The 23,954-nt window shown below is 42.5% G+C and overlaps 1 protein-coding gene across 1 annotated transcript in view; it reads right to left on the minus strand.

Moving 5' to 3' along the window:
• Positions 1–23,954, minus strand: part of SASH3 (SAM and SH3 domain containing 3) — a 147,633-nt gene that overhangs the window by 47,160 nt on the left and 76,519 nt on the right. Inside the window, 1 exon segment of the mRNA XM_073638059.1 lies at positions 12,180–12,272. Within this exon segment, the coding sequence (XP_073494160.1) occupies positions 12,180–12,272 (93 nt within the window).

Consider the following 23,954-nt stretch of genomic DNA (forward strand, 5'->3'; position numbering starts at 1 on the left):
CGCCAACGCGGACGCCCTATCAAGGATGCCTCACTTACCTGAAGGTGACGAAGACCCAGAAGAGCTGGAGGAGGTAGAACTCCCCGCGTTTCACCGGTATGGAGCCGCTCAACACTCTCACCGCGTGAAGGAGGAGGATCTAACAACTGTGATGATGAATCCCCTACCTCACCACAGCTGGGCCGAGACCCAAGATAGTGACCCTGCAGTCCGCCTGGTGAAAGATCTGCTGACCCAGGAAGACGCCCGCCTAGATCCAGATGCCCCAGAGGAAGCCAAGCAGCTATGGAAGGAGAAGAGCAAGCTGTTCCTCTACGAAGGCAAGTTGTGCAGAAGGATTGTTAACCACCGGACGCACGAGTTGACCTGGCAAGTCGTGGTCCCAAGGCGAGATGCAGCTATGGTCCTGGGGGCTTACCATGACAGAGCGGGACACTTCGGTTGGAAGAAACTGGAGTTCCTACTAAGAGGAAGGTTCTTTTGGGTCGGCATGAGAGGAGCTGTGGAAAAATGGTGCAGAGACTGTGGCCCTTGTCACCTAAGGAGGAAGGACCGTACCAGCCAGAAGACACCCTTGAGGCCCATCGTCACCACGCAGCCTCTTGAGCTGGTAGCTCTGGACCATGTCAAATTGGCTCCCAGCCGGTCAGGATACATCTATGCCCTGACAATCGTGGACCACTATTCCCGTTTTCTAGTGGTGGTCCCGGTAAAGGACTTGACAGCCCAAACAGCGGCCAGAGCCTTCCAGCAATACTTCTGCCGTCCACACGGGTATCCGGAACAGGTCCTGACAGACCAGGGTCCAGCGTTCGAGGCTGAAATCTTCCAGGAGTTCTGCAACCTCTATGGCTGTAAGAAAATATGGACAACGCCTTACCACCCCCAAACCAACGGGATGTGTGAGAAGATGAACAATATAGTCATTGATCTCCTGAAGACGTTGCCCCTGGAGGAACGCAGCCTGTGGCCAGAAAAATTGCCGGACCTGGTAGACATGTACAACAACATCCCGGTGAACGCTACAAACTGCACCCCGGCTTACCTGATGCGAGCTAGACCAGGTAAGCTGCCCGTAGACCTGGAGATGGGAGTCCTAATACCTGAGGACACCTCCCCGGATGCGGACTGGGATGAGGAAAGGCAACTGCAGTACAAGAAGGTACAGGAGAGTGTGGAGAAGAGCCTGGCCCAGGTGAGAGAGAAGCAAGAAAGACTCTTCAATCAACACGCCCCTGCTAGTCCCCTAGAACCTGGTGAGCAAGTCCTAAAGCGAAAAAGAAGGCTACATAAGTTGGACGACCAGTGGGAAAGGGAACCCTACACCGTACTGCAGTCTGACCACGACAACCCAAAGGTGTGCGTAATCACCAAGGACGGAGGAGAAACCACTAGTGTCGTCTCCAGAGACCACCTCAAAAGATGCCCTGAGCAACTCCGTAGTGCAGAAGAGGATCAGAGTGACCTTGAACCCGCAGAGGACAAGGAAGAAATGATCAGCACCGTTCTCGGAGAGTTCCCTCAGTCCTGGACTCGCATAAATGATGCCATAGTGGTACCTGTCCTGCATTTCCTGCAACCGACACAGCAACAACCAACACCAGAGCCGGAAGGTGAAGAGGAGCTAGCGGTTCCAGAGGCAGAAGAGCCTGTACCAGCAGCCCAGGAGAGTCAACCCTCTGCTGACAGTGAGCCTGCCATGCCTGCGGTAAGCCAAAGGACCCGCAGACAGCTGCCTGCCCTACCTGTACACCCAGCTGGTAGCTGCACCCCTAACGCTAGTGGGAAAAGCAGAGTCAGTCCACCACCAGACAGTGGGTTAAGGAGGTCAACCAGGAGCACAAAGGGACAGATACCCGCTCGCTGGAGAATATAGAGTGTACTAAGATTGTAAATAACCCTGTTGCCAAATGTTGAATTGTTTGCCAAGTTACATGCATGTTTGGTAATTCTGTGTTTCAGTTTCTTGCAGCTACCGTAAGGACTCACAGGTTATGGACTTTTTATAACCGGGACCTTGTATGGACTGCATTCTGAGCCTAACCCAGGAATGAACTAAGACTGTGAAGGACTTGGGGTAGGACAGACCCCCACCTGGTTAAGGCTCCCGTTGTTTTGGTGATATGGACACCTGGTCACAGACCACACTGTGACCTTAAGAACTCAATTTGTGCGTCGTCTGTCTATTAATGTTTTATTGTTATGTATATTATCTTTGTTTACTGTTTAGTCCCGGAGTACTAAATTTCACTAGGGGGGAATGTGTCACTCTGACCTGGATGCCACAAGTGTAATTAAAGCTGTGTCTGAGAGCAAGTGGGAGGTTCTCTAGTCAGGGGAACATTAGCATGCAATGCCTCCTGTCTCAGGCCAGTAGGGGGAGCTGGCTGCCCCTATAAAAGCTGGTACTGAGGGCAGGGTTAGGGAGAACCAGATAACCTGTCTCAGGACTGAGACGTGTCTCAGCAGAGCAGGGACAGACAGTTTTGTATTGCACCTAAGAGGAAGTGTGGCAGGAGGAGAGCCACAAGCCAGAGACAAGAGGCGAAGTGAGCCTGTCTTGGCAGATAGAGGACTTAATCTACCAGACTTTGGTGTCTGAGGCTGGGAGGATTCCACATCCCCCAGCAGAGAACCAGTCCGCAAGGGACTGTACATTCCTTGGCCTAAGAAGCCTGGAGGCCCTGCCACAACCGAAGGGACCAGTAAAGACGTACAAGGCTGGGAGCAGAAAGGAACCCACGTCGCAGGCCATACAGGCGAGAATACACGGAAAGCTCGGAAACGTGGGCTGTTACCCTATCAGGAGGAGATAGCCAGAAGGAGCGCAGAAAGCACGGTAGGCCTACACCCTCACCCTGACCAGGGCCAATTTCCCCATTGCTCTCAGACATCCAGGTCCCCTCCTAGCTGGGACTGTTTATGGGTCAGTTTACCTGTTGTAGTAAAGACCCTGGACTGCAACTTGTTGTCCGTGTGCTCCTTGCTCCTCCAGCACTATCAGCACTGGGATTCTCACTACCATCACTCCCACCATCCATTATACTGCCCTGGGGCCGCACTCTTCCCGTGGGGAGTCACACTACCCTAGCTGCACACCTCATCAGCCCCAGCGGTCTGCATGCAGCGGCGGTTCCTAATAACCGCAATCCACGGGTGGCGTAGTCGGACATTATCAGCAGAACGTAGCAGACTACCATTGGCCTGACCACCCTGAGCCACGGAACCGGGTTGCCACTACTACTCCCACCGTTTCCCTAATTGCCCGGATCCGAGTGCCCCACGGCCCAGGGGGTGAGTCACATACCCTATAACTGTATAGCCGACTCTCTGCTTTCTAATGGGAATTTGTCGTTACTGTGGCCCTGCTCTATGTGTCTTTCTTTAAATTCTTAGTGGGGTTTTTCCCAAATTTTGGCAGCCCTTGCAGTCACAACATGGGCATTACCACTATAGGAGACCCGCTCCTTTATAATGGGAACATTTTTTTTACTGAGACCCTCCTCTATGTCTCTTCAAAGGGGTATTGGGTTGCGTCCAAATTTTTGGCAGCCCTTGCAGTCACTGGATACGCAATAACAGTATAGGAGACCCACTCGTTAATAATGGGAACAACAAAGCATAGCTGGCTGATGGCTCTCTAACAATAGCGAGGGCCGACTGCTGGCCTTTTAAGAATAGTAAGGGCCATCTGATGGCCCTATAAAAATAGGCTTTATGACTTTCAGAGTCCCTCCATCATAAATGAAACCGGATGTGTCTGATGATGTGTCACACACCACATTGCCAGATAAGGTTGTAAAATGTTAAAATGACATTTCCCGGTGAATGCATTTGTCTTAAAAAATAACGTAAAAAAAAACAAAACAATAGGATCTTTCTTTAGTATAAAAAACAGCATCACCAATTTATCCTCAATGTAATCACATTGTTCAGCTCATGCACCTCCTCCTCCATCTCCGAAATGACCACATCAGTCACAAGCTGACAGCACTGCAGCACTGCCTTGGCCAAGCGGCAACAGGCTGTGCTGAAGATAACATGCTTAATGCTTAATTGACAAACCGCCCAGCGTTGCAGAGTTGTTGAAAGCTGTAACACAGCAGCCTGATCTGTGGCTCTCACCGCTGAACATACAGCCAGGCATGGTCGTATGTGACAATAGGCGGAACCTGGTGACGGAGAAATGACACCCATAGTAGATACGGTTTCCCTCTATGCCAGTCCTTTCACCGTGCTAAATACAACTCTCATCAAAAAAAGCTGTGGACTGGCTCCGTACCGTCCCTGACCACATTCACCTGTCCACGTGTTTGTGGGTAGGCGGTCCTTCCTAGTAAGTGCACTGGGTAGGGCACGGGTAATGTTGTGGGACCCGTGCTTGTGGAAGGCGGAGACGATACCGGGAAAAATAATGGCTGCTGGGGACCGAGTATGGATACCCGGCCGCCGCCGGCATGAGGTTGTGAAAATCTTCCGCCTCCACGAGCCTAAAAGGCCACATTTCAAGTGAAAGCAGCTTTAGAGGACTTCCTGGGAGAAATGACAGCTGGGTAGATATGGTTTCCCAAGTCCTTTCACCAAGCTAAAGAATATGGCTGTGGTGAAATACAACTCAGCAAAAAAAGCTGTGGACTGGCTCTGTACCGTCCCTGGCCACATTCACCTGTCCACGTGTTTGTGGGTAGGCGGTCCTTCCCAGCAAGTGCACTGGGGAGGGCACGGGTAATGTTGCGGGACCCGTGCTTGTGGAAGGCGGAGACGACACCGGGAGAAACAGCGGCGGCTGGGGACCGAGTTTAGACACCCGGCCGCCGCCAGCATGAGGTTATGAAAAGCTTCCGCCTCCACGAGCCTAAAAGGCCATATTTCAAGTGCAAGCAGCTACCCAGAAATCTGTCAGTTTAGTGTTGCGGCCTGTGGGTGGGTGGCTGGCTGCATACTTGCGCTTGCATTCCAAGTAACAGAAAACTAAGCAGATGGTGGCCTCTATCATCATCATGGCCTCACCTCGGCACTATGAACTCTCTTGAAGGAGAAGCCAGGGCCCACCGGAGGAGTCTCTGGTTCTCTGGTGGGCCTGTCCAACCCTGCCGAGAAGCAGCTCTGGCTAAAAAAAGTGTGGGGGAAGGATCCCGGACACTCTATGGCTGCTTTTTTAATGTGGATCGGACATGCTTATGCATGTTATTTCTCAAACCGCATTGCAGATCAGGCCATTGTCCAACTCTGTATTCATGAAATTAAATGCACAAAGAAAGATGTTTGTGTGTCAAAGCTCCACCGACAAGTGCGAGTTGATGTTGGAAGGGCTGCCATTGCTTCTACAACAAGCTTCATTAGAGGACTTCCTGAGAGAAATGACACCCAGGGTAGATACGGTTTCTCTCTATGCCAGTCCTTTCACCGAGCTAAATACAACTCTCAGCAAAAAAAGCTGTGGACTGGCTCCTTACCATCCCTGGCCACATTCACCTGTCCATGTGTTTGTGGTTAGGCGGTCCTTCCCAGTAAGTGCACTGGGGAGGGCACGAGTAATGTTGTGGGACCCGTGCTTGGGGAAGGCGGAGACGATACCGGGAGAAATAGTGGAGGCTAGGGACCAAGTATGGACACCTGGCCGCCGCCGGCATGAGGTTATGAAAAGCTTCCGCCTCCACAAGTCTAAAAGGCCACATTTCAAGTGCAAGCAACTGTCAAAAATTTGGCAGTATAGTATTGCAACCTGTGGGTGGGTGGGTGGCTGGCTGCATACCTGCGCTTGCATTCCAAGGAATGGGGTAGGGAAAACTGAACGCTGCACTGGGACAAGGACGTGGACGGTGATTGTTGCAAGTCTGCAACGACAGGTGCATGGCGGGAGGCATCTTTGCATGCGCCAAGGATCACTTATGATGGGCACACTTTTAGGCAGTGACCTGGGAGTCAGAAATGCTTCCAGATGTCTTCCCCATGCTGTTCCCATGTATTTTCAGCGCTGTATGCATGTGTCTGATGATGTGTCACACACCACATGGCCAGATAAGGTTGTAAAATGGTAAAATGACATTTCCCAGTGAATGCATTTGTCACGGTTGAAAGCAATGCAAAAGTGAAAAAACGCATCAAAAACGCTACATGTGAACATAGCCCAAGGTGTGGAGGAGTATTTTTGGTTTGGGTTATTTATTTTGCATTATATACAAGTCATTACCCTGGAAAGGATGTTCATTAACATATTTCCCGGGAAAATCCATTTTGGTTTTGTTTTTGTATGTTTTATTGTGAGTCCGTAAAAGTGGCCTAATACTCTGACAACGTTGTTGACAGCAGTGACCTGGGAGTCAGAAATGCTTCCAGGGGTCTTCCCCATGCTGTCCCCATGTCATTTAAGCACTGTTCCCATCGATTTGGGCAATTTTTAGGCCCTCTGCAGACCGCCAGGGGGAGCCGCCTGAAAAATGCTCGAGTTTCCCATAGACTTACATTTGGCTCATTGCTCGGGTCGAGTACCCGAGTATTCCAATTTGCTCGACCCGAGCAACGAGTACCCGAGCATTTTAGTGCTCGCTCATCACTAGTAATTGCACTTTCCCACCGTCGCCTTCATGTGACCATGGCTGCTCAAATATTTGGGCATCACTACACGCAATCTCCTCTTGCCCCGCTTCAAGTGGACCGGGCGAGAGGCCCGAATCTACAAATGGAAAAGGGAACAGCTCTTCTGTGTGTCCAAGTGTGGGATCAGTTGTCTCCGGGCACTCGACATGGTGGGAGGAAGGAGGATCAGCGTAAGGAATATGCGGTCCAGACTCACGGCTACTGAGACTTGACAGTGTGGAAGACAGGGTGGTGGTGGTGGTGGCAAAGTGACTGGAAGCATTATCTGCTATCCAACCAACAACCTTTTGACACTGCTCTGGGTTTAATAGTGGTGTACTGAGGTCCCCTAGTAATTGGGATTGGAAGATTGAGCAACAAGATGTGGGTGTTTGCTGTGGCACAATTTCAGCTTGCCAACGGCCACGTCCTCGGCCTCTGCATGCACAATCACCATCATGTCCACTTCCCTGCCCCTTGCCACGCACCTTGCCCATTTTAAATGGAGGACAATTTTTTCCACGTTCACAAGAAATGGCTGATTTTGGAACGCAGTTATATGTGATACCTAGTGTGAATAGCTTGACCGACACACTGCAACAGAATGGAAATGGAAGAAATGTCTGATTTTGGAACAGTCTTATAGGTGATATGTCTGATAGAGAACCATGGTTTTAAATAACAGGCCAGTAATTTACTAATACTATTCTTCACAGACTCATGACAGACACACTGCAACAGAACGGAAAAAGAGGCCAATATTTTCCACGTTCAGTTCAAATTTCTGGATTTTTATCGTTGAAATATGGAACAGATCTGGCTTTATTCTGCAGTGTTAACAAGCAAATGGAGCAGAAAAATGGTGTACTCTGGATTGCTTTTAAAGCAAATAACCAGGATTAAGATAAAAAAAATTGCCTTGGCCCCTGATATCTGGGGCTATGTCTACAAATATCTGTAATTATTACAGCAGCAGCAGACAGGACGTTCAATGGAGCCTCTTGTGCTGTATCATACACTGCAGTCTGCCACATACACTGCCTGCCTGCATGCCTAGCACTTATGATATGCAGCTGGATTAGTCCTCAGAAGGACTGTTATTTCAGATGGATATATATATATTGTCAGGGTTCCACAGAGACGACACCAGGGAGATCCCCCAATATCTCACCATTGCCGTCACTCTGTCAGGATTTCGTCAGGGATTCGCGAGCACACGATCCCGATTACTCACTACGCAGCTATCGGCAAGTGAGCAGAAAGCGTATGGTGTCACACCTCCGGACTCCAACTCGTGGAATATGTGTACACGCCACTGTATGGTTACTGCCGGCTTCACGATAGCCCAATTAATATTATTCGCTGTCACCACCGGCCGAGTTTGAACTATAATACTGGCCTGGACGGACGCCTGCTTTCTGGTAGCGTATATGGCTTCGGGGGAGGGAATGATTACAGGGCAAAAGAAACAGAGCTATTAAATTTTACATTTAATCCAAAAGGAGGCAGTGTTTAGGAAAAATATACAAAGATTTTACAAATGGACATTTACAGTACAGAATAGACAGTTACATAAAATAAACAGAACTACAGAAGAAACTTACTATAGAGTTCGCAGAGATGAATCAGTATAGCTGGAGGAGGTGCTCCCCGATTTGATCTGAGCGTTATCGAACACGATCCGTTGCTTATAGTATCTATACCCCCTGGCAATGAATATGGATCAATCTTCAGTTGGCTCTTTTATGCCAAAGGGGGAGACCGGCCCACACACCCCTATGATGACATCATGTGGGCTCGGGCTCCACCCTTCATGTTTTTATAAAAATATCTAACTTCCGCGATACTTCTTGCTGGTTGCCCTCAGAAGCTTGCAAGCCTTTCTTTAGAGACCACACAGGGCGTAGCTGCGACTCGTTATTCTAGTACTTTTGCATCACCGCTCCCTGGAGGGGCTTACAGCTATGGAAAAATAAGCATATTGCTCCTTGGCTGACCCTGCCACTAAAAATATGGGTCCTGCTATTATCGCCATATTCCATATCGAAAATTGCCTTTTACATTGTCAGCTCTTTTCTTGTGACAAATGGTGGATAAGGGAGGGGTGAGAGGGAAAAGGGGTTTGGGAGAAATTGTTAATATTCTTAATATTTCTCTGACATATATGTTGTGGAATATCTATACTAACAGGACATTTTATGAATCCTCTTGTGCTGTATCATACACTGCAGTCTGCCACATACTGTGCTTGCCTGCCTAGCACTGATTATATGCAGCTGGATTAGTCCTCAGAAGGACTGTTAGTTCAGATGGATATATATATATATATATATATATATATATATATATATATATATATATATATATGTTGTGGAATACCTATACTCACTATAAACAAGCAAATTTCCCCCTGACTCAGAAGTACCTCTCCCTACTCTGCTTGATCTCGGTGTAGACTGTGACGAGCATGGCAGCGCCCGGTCTTATATAGACCTAATGTCGCTGTGCGGCCAGCCAATCACTGTAATGCCAGAACCAACATGGCTACGGCATTACAGTGAGTGGCAGGCAATCCCTGCATGTTCATTGGCTCTTTAAAGAGCACCAAACATGCAGGGAGGGGACCCGAGCTCCAACCCGAGCAACCCGGAAATACTCATTGAGCGCCGAGCTTGTCGAGCACAGTGATGCTCGAGTGAGTACCGAGCAGTGGCGAGCACGTTCGCTCATCACTAGTAACCACCCATCATCAGTATCTGGTGACCGCCCATCTTCTCCATCATCAGTATCTGGTGACCGACTGCCGCCTCCATCATCAGTATCTGGTGACTGTCCGTCACCCCCATCATCAGTATCTGGTGACCACCCGTCGCCTTCATTACTTCTTCTTGTCACTTGTACTCAGTTTATGAAAGATCTTGGTAGGATGTCTGTGGGGCCGGATCATTACCTCCACAACTCCTCATTCTTAATTACATTGGTTGGATGTTGGGTGTTGTTGTTCAGACGCAGAAAAAATTTGAAGCCAATCAGACGCCTCCTGTTGGTTTTACATGAATGATAACTATTTGAAAGGATTAATCCTGACCAAATCCACAACTCCACCTGCTGAAATGCAGCCCCAGACCTGCAGGACCCTCCACCATGGGTCATCGCTCTGCAGACCCTCATTATTGTGCCAGACCCTCCAGGAACAATCTGCCTCCTGTTACAGCTGAATATTCCACATTTTACTCCTCAATCTAGCGACCTGCTGACATTTTTCTGCCCCCCCAATTCCATGTTTTAGTGCATAGGTGAGTCGATTGTCTTTTTTTCCATGTGGAAGGTTTTTCGCCACAATTCTGCTATGAAGACCACTTCTGGCCAGACTTCTCTGAACAGTAGATTGTGCAGCTGGTACCTCTGGTCGCTGCCAGTTCTGAGCTGATGGCACTGCTGGACATCTTCTGATTTTGAAGAGAAGAGCATGATGTGTCTCATCTGCTGCACTAAGTTTCCATGGCCGACCACAGCGTCAACTGTCCTCAACTTTGCCCATTTCTTGGTGTCCTCAATGCTGATAAATCCAGGAGATACTCACCCATCATGTAACTCCATCAGGAGGCATCTGATCAGCTCAAAATTTATTCCACAGCTGGACAATGACCACAAACATCCAGCATCCATCATAAGTCCTGGGAGTGATGAGATTTACATTTCTCTTTTCTTCATGAACTTTGCATTTTGTTAATTGATGAAAGTAAAATATTAACTCTTTTATGTTTGAAAACAATCTACTCTGCATCATTTTTCCACACCTGCATACAACTTTTGCACAGAACTGTATACAGCAGTGTTCAAAATAATAACAGTGTGTTCAGAAACATGAGTTAAGTGCAAAATCTTTCTACTAGTTGTTATTTCCAGCATTGGGAACATTGCTCACTGTTTTCTAATTCACAACATGAAGAAAATTGTATATAATTTTAACTACTTTACAGAAAATAACAAAAAATGAACATTGTTCTGTTCTAAAAAATAGCAGTGTTTGCATTTGTCTTCACAAAGTCACAATATGTCTTTTTCTGAGGATTTAGCATCCTGTGAATCACTAACCTAATATTTAGTTGTTACTCAGTTTTTTAGAACTGCTTCATATCTATGTTGCATAGAGTCAACCAACTTTTGGCCTCTGTCAGCTGTTATTCCAGCCCAGGATGCTTTGACTACATCCCACAATTTTTTGGCATTTGTTGACTCTACCTCAGAAACAGCATTTTTGATGTCACCCCACAAGTGTTCTATCTGACTAAGGTCCGGGGATTGGGCTGGCCACTCCATAACCTCAATTTTGTTGGACTGGAGCAAAGATTTTACTCGTTTACTGGTGTGTTTAGGGTCATTGTCTTGTTGAAGCACTCATTTCAAGGGCATATCCTCTTCAAGGCAACATGACCTCTTCAACTATTTTAATATATGCAAACTGGTCCATGATCCCTGGTATGCGGTAAATAGCTCCAGCACCATAGTAAGAGAAACATGCCCATATCATGATGCTTCCACCATGCTTCACTGTCATCAGAGTGTACTGTGGCTGAATGCAGAGTTTGGGGGTCATCTGATGAACTGTCTGTGGCCCTTGGACCCAAAAAGAACTATTTTACTTTCATCAGTCCACAAAATGTTTCTCCATTTCTCTTTAGGACAGTGGATGTGTTCTTTGACAAATTGTATCCGCTTCAGTACATGTCTATTTTTTAACAGTGGGACTTTGCGGGGACTTCTTGCTAAGAGATTAGCTTCACACAGGTGTCTTCTAACTGTCACAGTCCTCACAGGTAACGTGAGACTGTCTGTGATCATCCTGGAGCTGATCATTTGCTGAGTTTTTGCCAGCGAATGATTGACCTCACTGATTGAACTCCACATTGCTATTATATTGAACACATCCACGTACAATTAATTATTCACATACACAAACTCAAAAACCTGCAGATCATGAATGCGGAGTCTGGTGGTTTTCTTACAATCTACTGCACCAACTGGTAAATTGTTTGACATGTGGTGATATAGTTTATACCAAAAAACAGTGATTAATCTGGTTAGTCATATTGGACTGATATTATTTTGAACACTACTGTATATAATTTATATGAGCAGATCATTAATATTCCACAGTACATAAAGAGAAAAGGCAAAGAAGAAACAATGAACCTCATGAGTCCTAATCAAAGTAAAAGTTTCTCTGCCAATTACCCAAAGAGCAAATAATAAAGCAAATGAAGAAAGTATTTTCAGTGGATTCCCCTTTAAAATCAATTTTGTCCTAAATGAAGTTGTGAGTACAAAATGACTGTCCAAACCAAGCATAGTCGCTCACAACGTACACCTTCCACCTACTAGCCTTCTCTCTCTCTGCGGAGGTGGATGCACAACAAGTAGATGTACAGGAGCACTGAACGGCTCTTCCACACCATGAGTGCCCCCAGCTCCTGTGCTTGGTTTGGACAGTCATTTTTTGCTGACCGACTATATATTCTTGTGATCTGCTTGGTTATGGGATACATGGAGGCTCTGTACTAATAGAGATAGTCTGTGATCAGGAGCTGAGGACTCACGTCATTCTCCAGGTTGAATTCCTTGTCGCATACTGGAGAGCTGCTCTTCGATTTCCCAAAGTCCTTAAAACTGCTGGAACGTTGTAATGATAGCTAAGGAAGAAGAAGGAAAGAAGAAAGGAAATGACAAATTTGCATTAATTCTCTAGACCATGACTTGGGAAAATCCAAAAACTAACACATCACAGGAGTCTTACATTTTTTTAATGCATAGTTTTTACCTCTAGAAGTCATAATTCGATTATTATTGAAGTTTTTGTGATTGTTTTTGCAAAATGTTTTTGTTTCAAGTCTTATAATAAGGTGCAAATATTTTACCAATAATTAGTCTTTAATATCTGTAGAGCGGTGAAAAAATTTCATGGGGCAAAAAGTTTTCCACAACTCTGTACAAATCTAATATTACCATCCTAGAGATCCCTGCACCAAAAAGCGCCGGGTTAACATAAGCTCCGCACTTGCTTCTCTTTTTCACCACAAAACTCAAGTTCCTCTTTAGCCATTTTAAAAATTCAAACAAACAAGAAAGATTCCTAAAATTATCTTTTTTTAGTGTAAAAAAACTCTCACCCCAAAGTAGTTCCTCTAAGATGGAAAAACACCGCAGTAATAATTTACATCCCCAAAACAAAATTCAGGACTTATTGAAGAAAGCACCAAGAATATAAGACCTCAAAGTAGCAAAAGTCAAACAAGTAATTATATTCTTTTACACTTTGTGCAGAATTATTAGGTCATTTGCATTAGCCGTAGGTGATATACTCGTCTTTCACGTCCCAGCACGCTACTTGAAGATGGAGGTCCTGGCTGGAGGTTTGGACTTAGTCTGTGGGGGGCGCTATGCCCTTGCAAGTCCCATGATGCCGGTGACTTCAGCTGGCAAGGACCAGATGTTGAACAGTTCAATGATGGAGACCACCGCTCAAAAATAAACAGTCTTTTACTCAATATTAACGTGGTGGGAACTATGTACAACATTTCAGAGATGGGACTAGCCCAGAGAGGGATGAGCTATCTAACAAAATCGAGAGGGCTTCCCGTAACGGGCCAGGATGGAACCAGGAATGTGGAGACGAAGAGAGTGCCCTGGGTGGTAGTTCCAAGTCGTCAGCAAGCTGAGAAGCTAAGTACCAGCCATATTAGCAAAATAATTCCCTTAAGAGGAAAGAGGATGTGGATTCGCGGGTTGAGAAAAGGACTCTCACTGACTGGACTTTAGTAGTGTAGTTTAGTGGTGAAGACAGAGAAACTTGAGGCAGTAAGAAAGTAAACTCGAAGAGGTAGAGAGACTGTGTGTGAAGATGCTCCGTATGGTGAACCGCCCTGGGTCCATCCTGGCCAGTTACAGGAAGCCCTCTCCTATTTTTTAACATAGCCCATCCCTCTCTGGGCTAGTCTTAATTCTTAACTCTATAGATGCCTAATGACTACCTGTTGCTGGGCAGATTACAACACCAAAACTCATAACGCATACTACAATACACATTATTATTATTATTTTATTATTATAATTAATTTATATAGCGCCATTGATTCCATGGCGCTGTACATAAGGGGGTTACATACCAAATAAGAATATCACTACAGTAAACAAAGTAACAATGATAGACTGGTACGGAGGGAAGAGGACCCTGCCTACATCATAACAGTACTTGTGTCTTCAAGAGGGAACGTAGGCAGTACGTCCATCTCCGTACATAAGAACCCAACATCAATGTCCATTTATGACATTTCCACAGATCTCAGTGATAATAGTAATATACAGTATATAGTAATATGGCCGCTCTTCTCCTCAGTGTGATATAGTAATATATATAGTAATATGGCCGCTCTTCTCCTCAGTGTGATATAGTAATATATATAGTAATATGGTCGCCCTTCTCCTCAGTGTGATACAGTAATATGACCGCCCTTCTCCTCAGTGTGATATAGTAATATATATAGTAATATGGCCGCCCTTCTCCTCAGTGGTAATATAGTAATATATATAGTAATATGGCCGCTCTTCTCCTCAGTGTGATATAGTAATATATATAGTAATATGGCCGCCCTTCTCCTCAGTGTGATATAGTAATATATATAGTAATATGGCCGCCCTTCTCCTCAGTGTGATATAGTAATATATATAGTAATATGGCCGCCCTTCTCCTCAGTGTGATATAGTAATATATATAGTAATATGGCCGTTCTTCTCCTCAGTGTGATACAGTAATATATAAAGCAATATGGCCGCTCTTCTCCTCAGTGTGATATAGTAATATATATAGTAATATGGTCGCCCTTCTCCTCAGTGTGATACAGTAATATATATAGTAATATGGCCGCCCTTCTCCTCAGTGTGATATAGTAATATATTTAGTAATATGGCCGCCCTTCTCCTCAGTGTGATATAGTAATATGTATAGTAATATGGCCGTCCTTCTCCTCAGTGTGATATAGTAATATATATTGTAATATGGCCGCCCTTCTCCTCAGTGTGATACAGTAATATATATAGTAATATGGCCGCTCTTCTCCTCAGTGTGATATAGTAATATATAGTAATATGGTCGCTCTCCTCCTCAGTGTGATATAGTAATATACATAGTAATATGGCCACCCTTCTACTCAGTGTGATATAGTAATATGTATAGTAATATGGCCGCCCTTCTTCTCAGTGTGATACAGTAATATATGTAGTAATATGGCCGTCCTTCTCCTCAGTGTGATACAGTAATATATATAGTAATATGGCCGCCCTTCTCCTCAGTGTGATATAGTAATATATATAGTAATATGGCCGCCCTACTCCTCAGTGTGATATAATAATATATATAGTAATATGGCCGCCCTTCTCCTCAGTGTGATATAGCAATATGTATAGTAATATGGCCGCCCTTCTCCTCAGTGTGATACAGTAATATATATAGTAATATGGCCGCCCTTCTAGTCAGTGTGATATAGTAATATATATAGTAATATGGCCGACCTTCTCCTCAGTGTGATATAGTAATATATTTAGTAATATGGCCGCCCTTCTCCTCAGTGTGATATAGTAATATGTATAGTAATATGGCCGTCCTTCTCCTCAGTGTGATATAGTAATATATATTGTAATATGGCCGCTCTTCTCCTCAGTGTGATACAGTAATATATATAGTAATATGGCCGCTCTTCTCCTCAGTGTGATATAGTAATATATAGTAATATGGTCGCTCTCCTCCTCAGTGTGATATAGTAATATACATAGTAATATGGCCACCCTTCTCCTCAGTGTGATATAGTAATATGTATAGTAATATGGCCGCCCTTCTCCTCAGTGTAATACAGTAATATATATAGTAATATGGCCGTCCTTCTCCTCAGTGTGATACAGTAATATATATAGTAATATGGCCGCCCTTCTCCTCAGTGTGATATAGTAATATATATAGTAATATGGCCGCCCTACTCCTCAGTGTGATATAATAATATAAATAGTAATATGGCCGCCCTTCTCCTCAGTGTGATATAGCAATATGTATAGTAATATGGCCGCCCTTCTCCTTAGTGTGATACAGTAATATATATAGTAATATGGCCGCCCTTCTAGTCAGTGTGATATAGTAATATATATAGTAATATGGCCGACCTTCTCCTCAGTGTGATACAGTAATATATATAGGAATATGGCCGCCCTTCTCCTCAGTGTGATATAGTAATATATATAGTAACATGGCCGCCCTTCTCCTCAGTGTGATATAGTAATATATATAGTAATATGGTCGCCCTTCTCCTCCGTGATGATATAGTAGTATATATAGTAATATGGCAGCCCTTCTCCTCAGTGTGATATAGTAATATATATAGTAATATGGCTGCCCTTCTCCTCAGTGTGATGTAGTAATAAATATAGTAATATGGCCGCTCTTCTCCTCAGTGTGATATAGTAATATATATAGTATTATGGCCGCCCTTCTCCTCAGTGTGATATAGTAATATATGTAGTAATATGGCCGCCCTTCTCCTCAGTGTGATATAGTAATATATATAGTAATATGGCCACCCTTCTCCTCAGTGTGATATAGTAATATGTATAGTAATATGGCCGCCCTTCTTCTCAGTGTGATATAGTAATATATATTGTAATATGGCCGCTCTTCTCCTCAGTGTGATATAGTAATATACATAGTAATATGGCCGCTCTTCTCCTCAGTGTGATATAGTAATATATACAGTAATATGGCCGCCCTTCTCCTCAGTGTGATATAGTAATATATATAGTAAAGTGGCCGCCCTTCTCCTCAGTGTGATATAGTAATATATATAGTATTATGGCCGGCCTTCTCCTCAGTGTGATATAGTAATATACATAGTAATATGGCCGCCCTTCTCCTCAGTGTGAAATAGTAATATATATAATAATATGGCCGCCCTTCTCCTCAGTGTGATATAGTAATATATATAGTAATCAGCTGCCCTTCTCCTCAGTGTGATATAGTAATATATATAGTAATATGGCCGCTCTTCTCCTTAGTGTGATATAGTAATATATTTAGTAAAATGGCCGCTCTTCTCCTCAGTGTGATATAGGAATATATATAGTAATATGACCACCCTTCTCCTCAGTGTGATATAGTAGTATATATAGTAACATGGCCGCCCTTCTCCTCAGTGTGATATAGTAGTATATATAGTAATATGGCCGCTCTTCTCCTCAGTGTGATATAGTAATATATATAGTAATATGGCCGCCCTTCTCCTCAGTGTGATATAGTAATATATATAGTAATATGGCCGCCCTACTCCTCAGTGTGATATAATAATATATATAGTAATATGGCCGCCCTTCTCCTCAGTGTGATATAGCAATATGTATAGTAATATGGCCGCCCTTCTCCTCAGTGTGATACAGTAATATATATAGTAATATGGCCGCCCTTCTAGTCAGTGTGATATAGTAATATATATAGTAATATGGCCGACCTTCTCCTCAGTGTGATACAGTAATATATATAGGAATATGGCCGCCCTTCTCCTCAGTGTGATATAGTAATATATATAGTAACATGGCCGCCCTTCTCCTCAGTGTGATATAGTAATATATATAGTAATATGGTCGCCCTTCTCCTCCGTGATGATATAGTAGTATATATAGTAATATGGCAGCCCTTCTCCTCAGTGTGATATAGTAATATATATAGTAATATGGCTGCCCTTCTCCTCAGTGTGATGTAGTAATAAATATAGTAATATGGCCGCTCTTCTCCTCAGTGTGATATAGTAATATATATAGTATTATGGCCGCCCTTCTCCTCAGTGTGATATAGTAATATATGTAGTAATATGGCCGCCCTTCTCCTCAGTGTGATATAGTAATATATATAGTAATATGGCCGCCATTCTCCTCAGTGTGATATAGTAATATGTATAGTAATATGGCCGCCCTTCTTCTCAGTGTGATATAGTAATATATATTGTAATATGGCCGCTCTTCTCCTCAGTGTGATATAGTAATATACATAGTAATATGGCCGCTCTTCTCCTCAGTGTGATATAGCAATATATATAGTAATATGGCCGCACTTCTCCTCAGTGTGATATAGTAATATATAGTAATATGGCCACCCTGCTCCTCAGCGTGATATAGTAATATATAGTAATATGGCCGCCCTTCTCCTCAGTGTGATATAGTAATATATATAGTAATATGGCCGCTCTTCTCAGTGTGATATAGTAATATATAGTAATATGGCCACCCTTCTCCTCAGTGTGATATAGTAATATATATAGTAATATGGCCGCTCTTCTCCTCAGTGTGATATAGTAATATGCATAGTAATATGGCCGCTCTTCTCCTTAGTGTGATATAGTAATATATATAGTAATATGGCTGCCCTCCTCCTCAGTGTGATATAGTAATATGTATAGTAATATGGCCGCTCTTCTCCTTAGTGTGATATAGTAATATATATAGTAATATGGCCGCCCTTCTCCTCAGTGTGATATAGTAATATATATAGTAATATGGCCGCTCTTCTCCTTAGTGTGATATAGTAATATATATAGTAATATGGCCGCCCCTCTCCTCAGTGTGATATAGTAATATATATAGTAATATGGCCACCCTTCTCCTCAGTGTGATATAGTAATATATACAGTAATATGGCCGCCCTTCTCCTCAGTGTGATATAGTAATATACATAGTAATATGGCCGCCCTTCTCCTCACTGTGATATAGTAATATATATAGTAATATGGCCGCTCTTCTCCTCAGCGTGATATAGTAATATATAGTAATATGGCCGCCCTTCTGCTTAGTGTGATATAGTAATATATATAGTAATATGGCCGTTCTTCTCCTCAGTGTGATATAGTAATATATAGTAATATGGCCACCCTTCTCCTCAGCGCGATATAGTAATATATATAGTAATATGGCCGCCATTCTGATTAGTGTGTTATAGTAATATATACAGTAATATGGCTAATATGGCCGCCCTTCTCCTCAGTGTGATATAGTAATATATATAGTAATATGGCCGCTCTTCTCCTCAGTGTGATATAGTAATATACATAGTAATATGGACGCTCTTCTCCTTAGTGTGATATAGTAATATATATAGTAATATGGCCGCCCTTCTCCTCAGTGTGATATAGTAATATATATAGTAATATGGCAGCCCTTCTCCTTAGTGTGATATAGTAATATATATAGTAATATGGCCGCACTTCTCAGTGTGATATAGTAGTATATATAGTAATATGGCCGCACTTCTCCTCAGTGTGATATAGTAATATATATAGTAATATGGCCGCACTTCTCCTCAGTGTGATATAGTAATATATATAGTAATATGGCCGCCCTTCTCCTCAGTGTGATATAGTAATATATATAGTAATATGGCCGCCCTTCTCCTCAGTGTGATATAGTACTATATATAGTAATATGGCCGCCCTTCTCCTCAGTGTGATATAGTAATATATATAGCAATATGGCCGCCCTTCTCCTCTGTGTGATATAGTAATATATATAGTAATATGGCCGCCCTTCTCCTCAGTGTGATATATGAATATATATAGTAATATGGCCGCCCTTCTCCTCAGTGTGATATAGTAATATATATAGTAATATGGCCGCCCTTCTCCTCAGTTTGATATAGTAATATATACAGTAATATGGCCGCCCTTCTCCTCAGTGTGATATAGTAATATATACAGTAATATGGCCGCCCTTCTCCTCAGTGTGATATAGTAATATATATAGTAAAGTGGCCGCCCTTCTCCTCAGTGTGATATAGTAATATATATAGTATTATAGCCGGCCTTCTCCTCAGTGTGATATAGTAATATACATAGTAATATGGCCGCCCTTCTCCTCAGTGTGAAATAGTAATATATATAATAATATGGCCGCCCTTCTCCTCAGTGTGATATAGTAATATATATAGTAATCAGCTGCCCTTCTCCTCAGTGTGATATAGTAATATATATAGTAATATGGCCGCTCTTCTCCTTAGTGTGATATAGTAATATATTTAGTAAAATGGCCGCTCTTCTCCTCAGTGTGATATAGGAATATATATAGTAATATGACCACCCTTCTCCTCAGTGTGATATAGTAGTATATATAGTAACATGGCCGCCCTTCTCCTCAGTGTGATATAGTAGTATATATAGTAATATGGCCGCTCTTCTCCTCAGTGTGATATAGTAATATATATAGTAATATGGCCGCTCTTCTCCTCAGTGTGATATAGTAATATATATAGTAATATGGTCGCCCTTCTCCTCAGTGTGATACAGTAATATGACCGCCCTTCTCCTCAGTGTGATATAGTAATATATTTAGTAATATGGCCGCCCTTCTCCTCAGTGTGATGTAGTAATATGTATAGTAATATGGCCGTCCTTCTCCTCAGTGTGATATAGTAATATATATTGTAATATGGCCGCTCTTCTCCTCAGTGTGATATAGTAATATATAAAGTAATATGGCCGCTCTTCTCCTCAGTGTGATATAGTAATATATAGTAATATGGCCGCTCTCCTCCTCAGTGTGATATAGTAATATACATAGTAATATGGCCGCCCTTCTCCTCAGTGTGATATAGTAATATGTATAGTAATATGGCCGCCCTTCTCCTCAGTGTGATACAGTAATATATATAGCAATATGGCCGCCCTTCTCCTCAGTGTGATATAGTAATATATATAGTAATATGGCCGCCCTTCTCCTCAGTGTGATATAGTAATATATATAGTAATATGGCCGCCCTACTCCTCAGTGTGATATAATAATATATATAGTAATATGGCCGCCCTTCTCCTCAGTGTGATATAGTAATATATATAGTAATATGGCCGCCCTTCTTCTCAGTGTGATATAGTAATATGTATAGTAATATGGCCGCCCTTCTCCTCAGTGTGATACAGTAATATATATAGTAATATGGCCGCCCTTCTCCTCAGTGTGATATAGTAATATATATAGTAATATGGCCGCCCTTCTCCTCAGTGTGATATAGTAATATATATAGTAATATGGCCGCCCTTCTCCTCCGTGATGATATAGTAGTATATATAGTAATATGGCCGTCCTTCTCCTCAGTGTGATATAGTAATATATATAGTAATATGGCCGCCCTTCTCCTCCGTGATGATATAGTAGTATATATAGTAATATGGCCGCCCTTCTCCTCAGTGTGATATAGTAATATATATAGTAATATGGCTGCCCTTCTCCTCAGTGTGATATAGTAATATATATAGTAATATGGCCGCTCTTCTCCTCAGTGTGATATAGTAATATATATAGTAATATGGCCGCCCTTCTCCTCAGTGTGATATAGTAATATTTATAGTAATATGGCCGCCCTTCTCCTCAGTGTGATACAGTAATATATATAGAAATATGGCCGCCCTTCTCCTCAGTGTGATATAGTAATATATATAGTAATATGGCCGCCCTTCTCCTCAGTGTGATATAGTAATATGTATAGTAATATGGCCGCCCTTCTCCTCAGTGTGATATAGTAATATATATTGTAATATGGCCGCCCTGCTCCTCAGTGTGATATAGTAATATACATAGTAATATGGCCGCTCTTCTCCTCAGTGTGATATAGTACTATATATAGTAATATGGCCGCCCTTCTCCTCAGTGTGATATAGTAATATATATAGCAATATGGCCGACCTTCTCCTCTGTGTGATATAGTAATATATATAGTAATATGGCCGCCCTTCTCCTCAGTGTGATATATGAATATATATAGTAATATGGCCGCCCTTCTCCTCAGTGTGATATAGTAATATATATAGTAATATGGCCGCCCTTCTCCTCAGTTTGATATAGTAATATATACAGTAATATGGCCGCCCTTCTCCTCAGTGTGATATAGTAATATATAGAGTAATATGGCCGCCCTTCTCCTCAGTGTGATATAGTAATATATATAGTAAAGTGGCCGCCCTTCTCCTCAGTGTGATATAGTAATATATATAGTATTATGGCCGGCCTTCTCCTCAGTGTGATATAGTAATATACATAGTAATATGGCCGCCCTTCTCCTCAGTGTGAAATAGTAATATATATAATAATATGGCCGCCCTTCTCCTCAGTGTGATATAGTAATATATATAGTAATCAGCTGCCCTTCTCCTCAGTGTGATAAAGTAATATATATAGTAATATGGCCGCTCTTCTCCTTAGTGTGATATAGTAATATATTTAGTAAAATGGCCGCTCTTCTCCTCAGTGTGATATAGGAATATATATAGTAATATGACCACCCTTCTCCTCAGTGTGATATAGTAGTATATATAGTAACATGGCCGCCCTTCTCCTCAGTGTGATATAGTAGTATATATAGTAATATGGCCGCTCTTCTCCTCAGTGTGATATAGTAATATATATAGTAATATGGCCGCTCTTCTCCTCAGTGTGATATAGTAATATATATAGTAATATGGTCGCCCTTCTCCTCAGTGTGATACAGTAATATGACCGCCCTTCTCCTCAGTGTGATATAGTAATATATTTAGTAATATGGCCGCCCTTCTCCTCAGTGTGATGTAGTAATATGTATAGTAATATGGCCGTCCTTCTCCTCAGTGTGATATAGTAATATATATTGTAATATGGCCGCTCTTCTCCTCAGTGTGATATAGTAATATATAAAGTAATATGGCCGCTCTTCTCCTCAGTGTGATATAGTAATATATAGTAATATGGCCGCTCTCCTCCTCAGTGTGATATAGTAATATACATAGTAATATGGCCGCCCTTCTCCTCAGTGTGATATAGTAATATGTATAGTAATATGGCCGCCCTTCTCCTCAGTGTGATACAGTAATATATATAGCAATATGGCCGCCCTTCTCCTCAGTGTGATATAGTAATATATATAGTAATATGGCCGCCCTTCTCCTCAGTGTGATATAGTAATATATATAGTAATATGGCCGCCCTACTCCTCAGTGTGATATAATAATATATATAGTAATATGGCCGCCCTTCTCCTCAGTGTGATATAGTAATATATATAGTAATATGGCCGCCCTTCTTCTCAGTGTGATATAGTAATATGTATAGTAATATGGCCGCCCTTCTCCTCAGTGTGATACAGTAATATATATAGTAATATGGCCGCCCTTCTCCTCAGTGTGATATAGTAATATAAATAGTAATATGGCCGCCCTTCTCCTCAGTGTGATATAGTAATATATATAGTAATATGGCCGCCATTCTCCTCCGTGATGATATAGTAGTATATATAGTAATATGGCCGTCCTTCTCCTCAGTGTGATATAGTAATATATATAGTAATATGGCCGCCCTTCTCCTCCGTGATGATATAGTAGTATATATAGTAATATGGCCGCCCTTCTCCTCAGTGTGATATAGTAATATATATAGTAATATGGCTGCCCTTCTCCTCAGTGTGATATAGTAATATATATAGTAATATGGCCGCTCTTCTCCTCAGTGTGATATAGTAATATATATAGTAATATGGCCGCCCTTCTCCTCAGTGTGATATAGTAATATTTATAGTAATATGGCCGCCCTTCTCCTCAGTGTGATACAGTAATATATATAGAAATATGGCCGCCCTTCTCCTCAGTGTGATATAGTAATATATATAGTAATATGGCCGCCCTTCTCCTCAGTGTGATATAGTAATATGTATAGTAATATGGCCGCCTTTCTCCTCAGTGTGATATAGTAATATATATTGTAATATGGCCGCCCTGCTCCTCAGTGTGATATAGTAATATACATAGTAATATGGCCGCTCTTCTCCTCAGTGTGATATAGTAATATATATAGTAATATGGACGCACTTCTCCTCAGTGTGATATAGTAATATATATAGTAATATGGCCGCACTTCTCCTCAGTGTGATATAGTAATATATATAGTAATATGGCCGCCCTTCTCCTCAGTGTGATATAGTAATATATATAGTAATATGGCCGCCCTTCTCCTCAGTGTGATATAGTAATATATATAGTAATATGGCCGCCCTTCTCCTCAGTGTTATATAGTACTATATATAGTAATATGGCCGCCCTTCTCCTCAGTGTGATATAGTAATATATATAGCAATATGGCCGCCCTTCTCCTCTGTGTGATATAGTAATATATATAGTAATATGGCCGCCCTTCTCCTCAGTGTGATATATGAATATATATAGTAATATGGCCGCCCTTCTCCTCAGTGTGATATAGTAATATATATAGTAATATGGCCGCCCTTCTCCTCAGTTTGATATAGTAATATATACAGTAATATGGCCGCCCTTCTCCTC

Source organism: Phyllobates terribilis, unplaced genomic scaffold (assembly GCF_046119375.1).
Source record: "Phyllobates terribilis strain yellow unplaced genomic scaffold, ASM4611937v1 Scaffold_7__3_contigs__length_470593459, whole genome shotgun sequence".
In the NCBI taxonomy this organism is placed as follows: Eukaryota; Metazoa; Chordata; class Amphibia; order Anura; family Dendrobatidae; genus Phyllobates; species Phyllobates terribilis.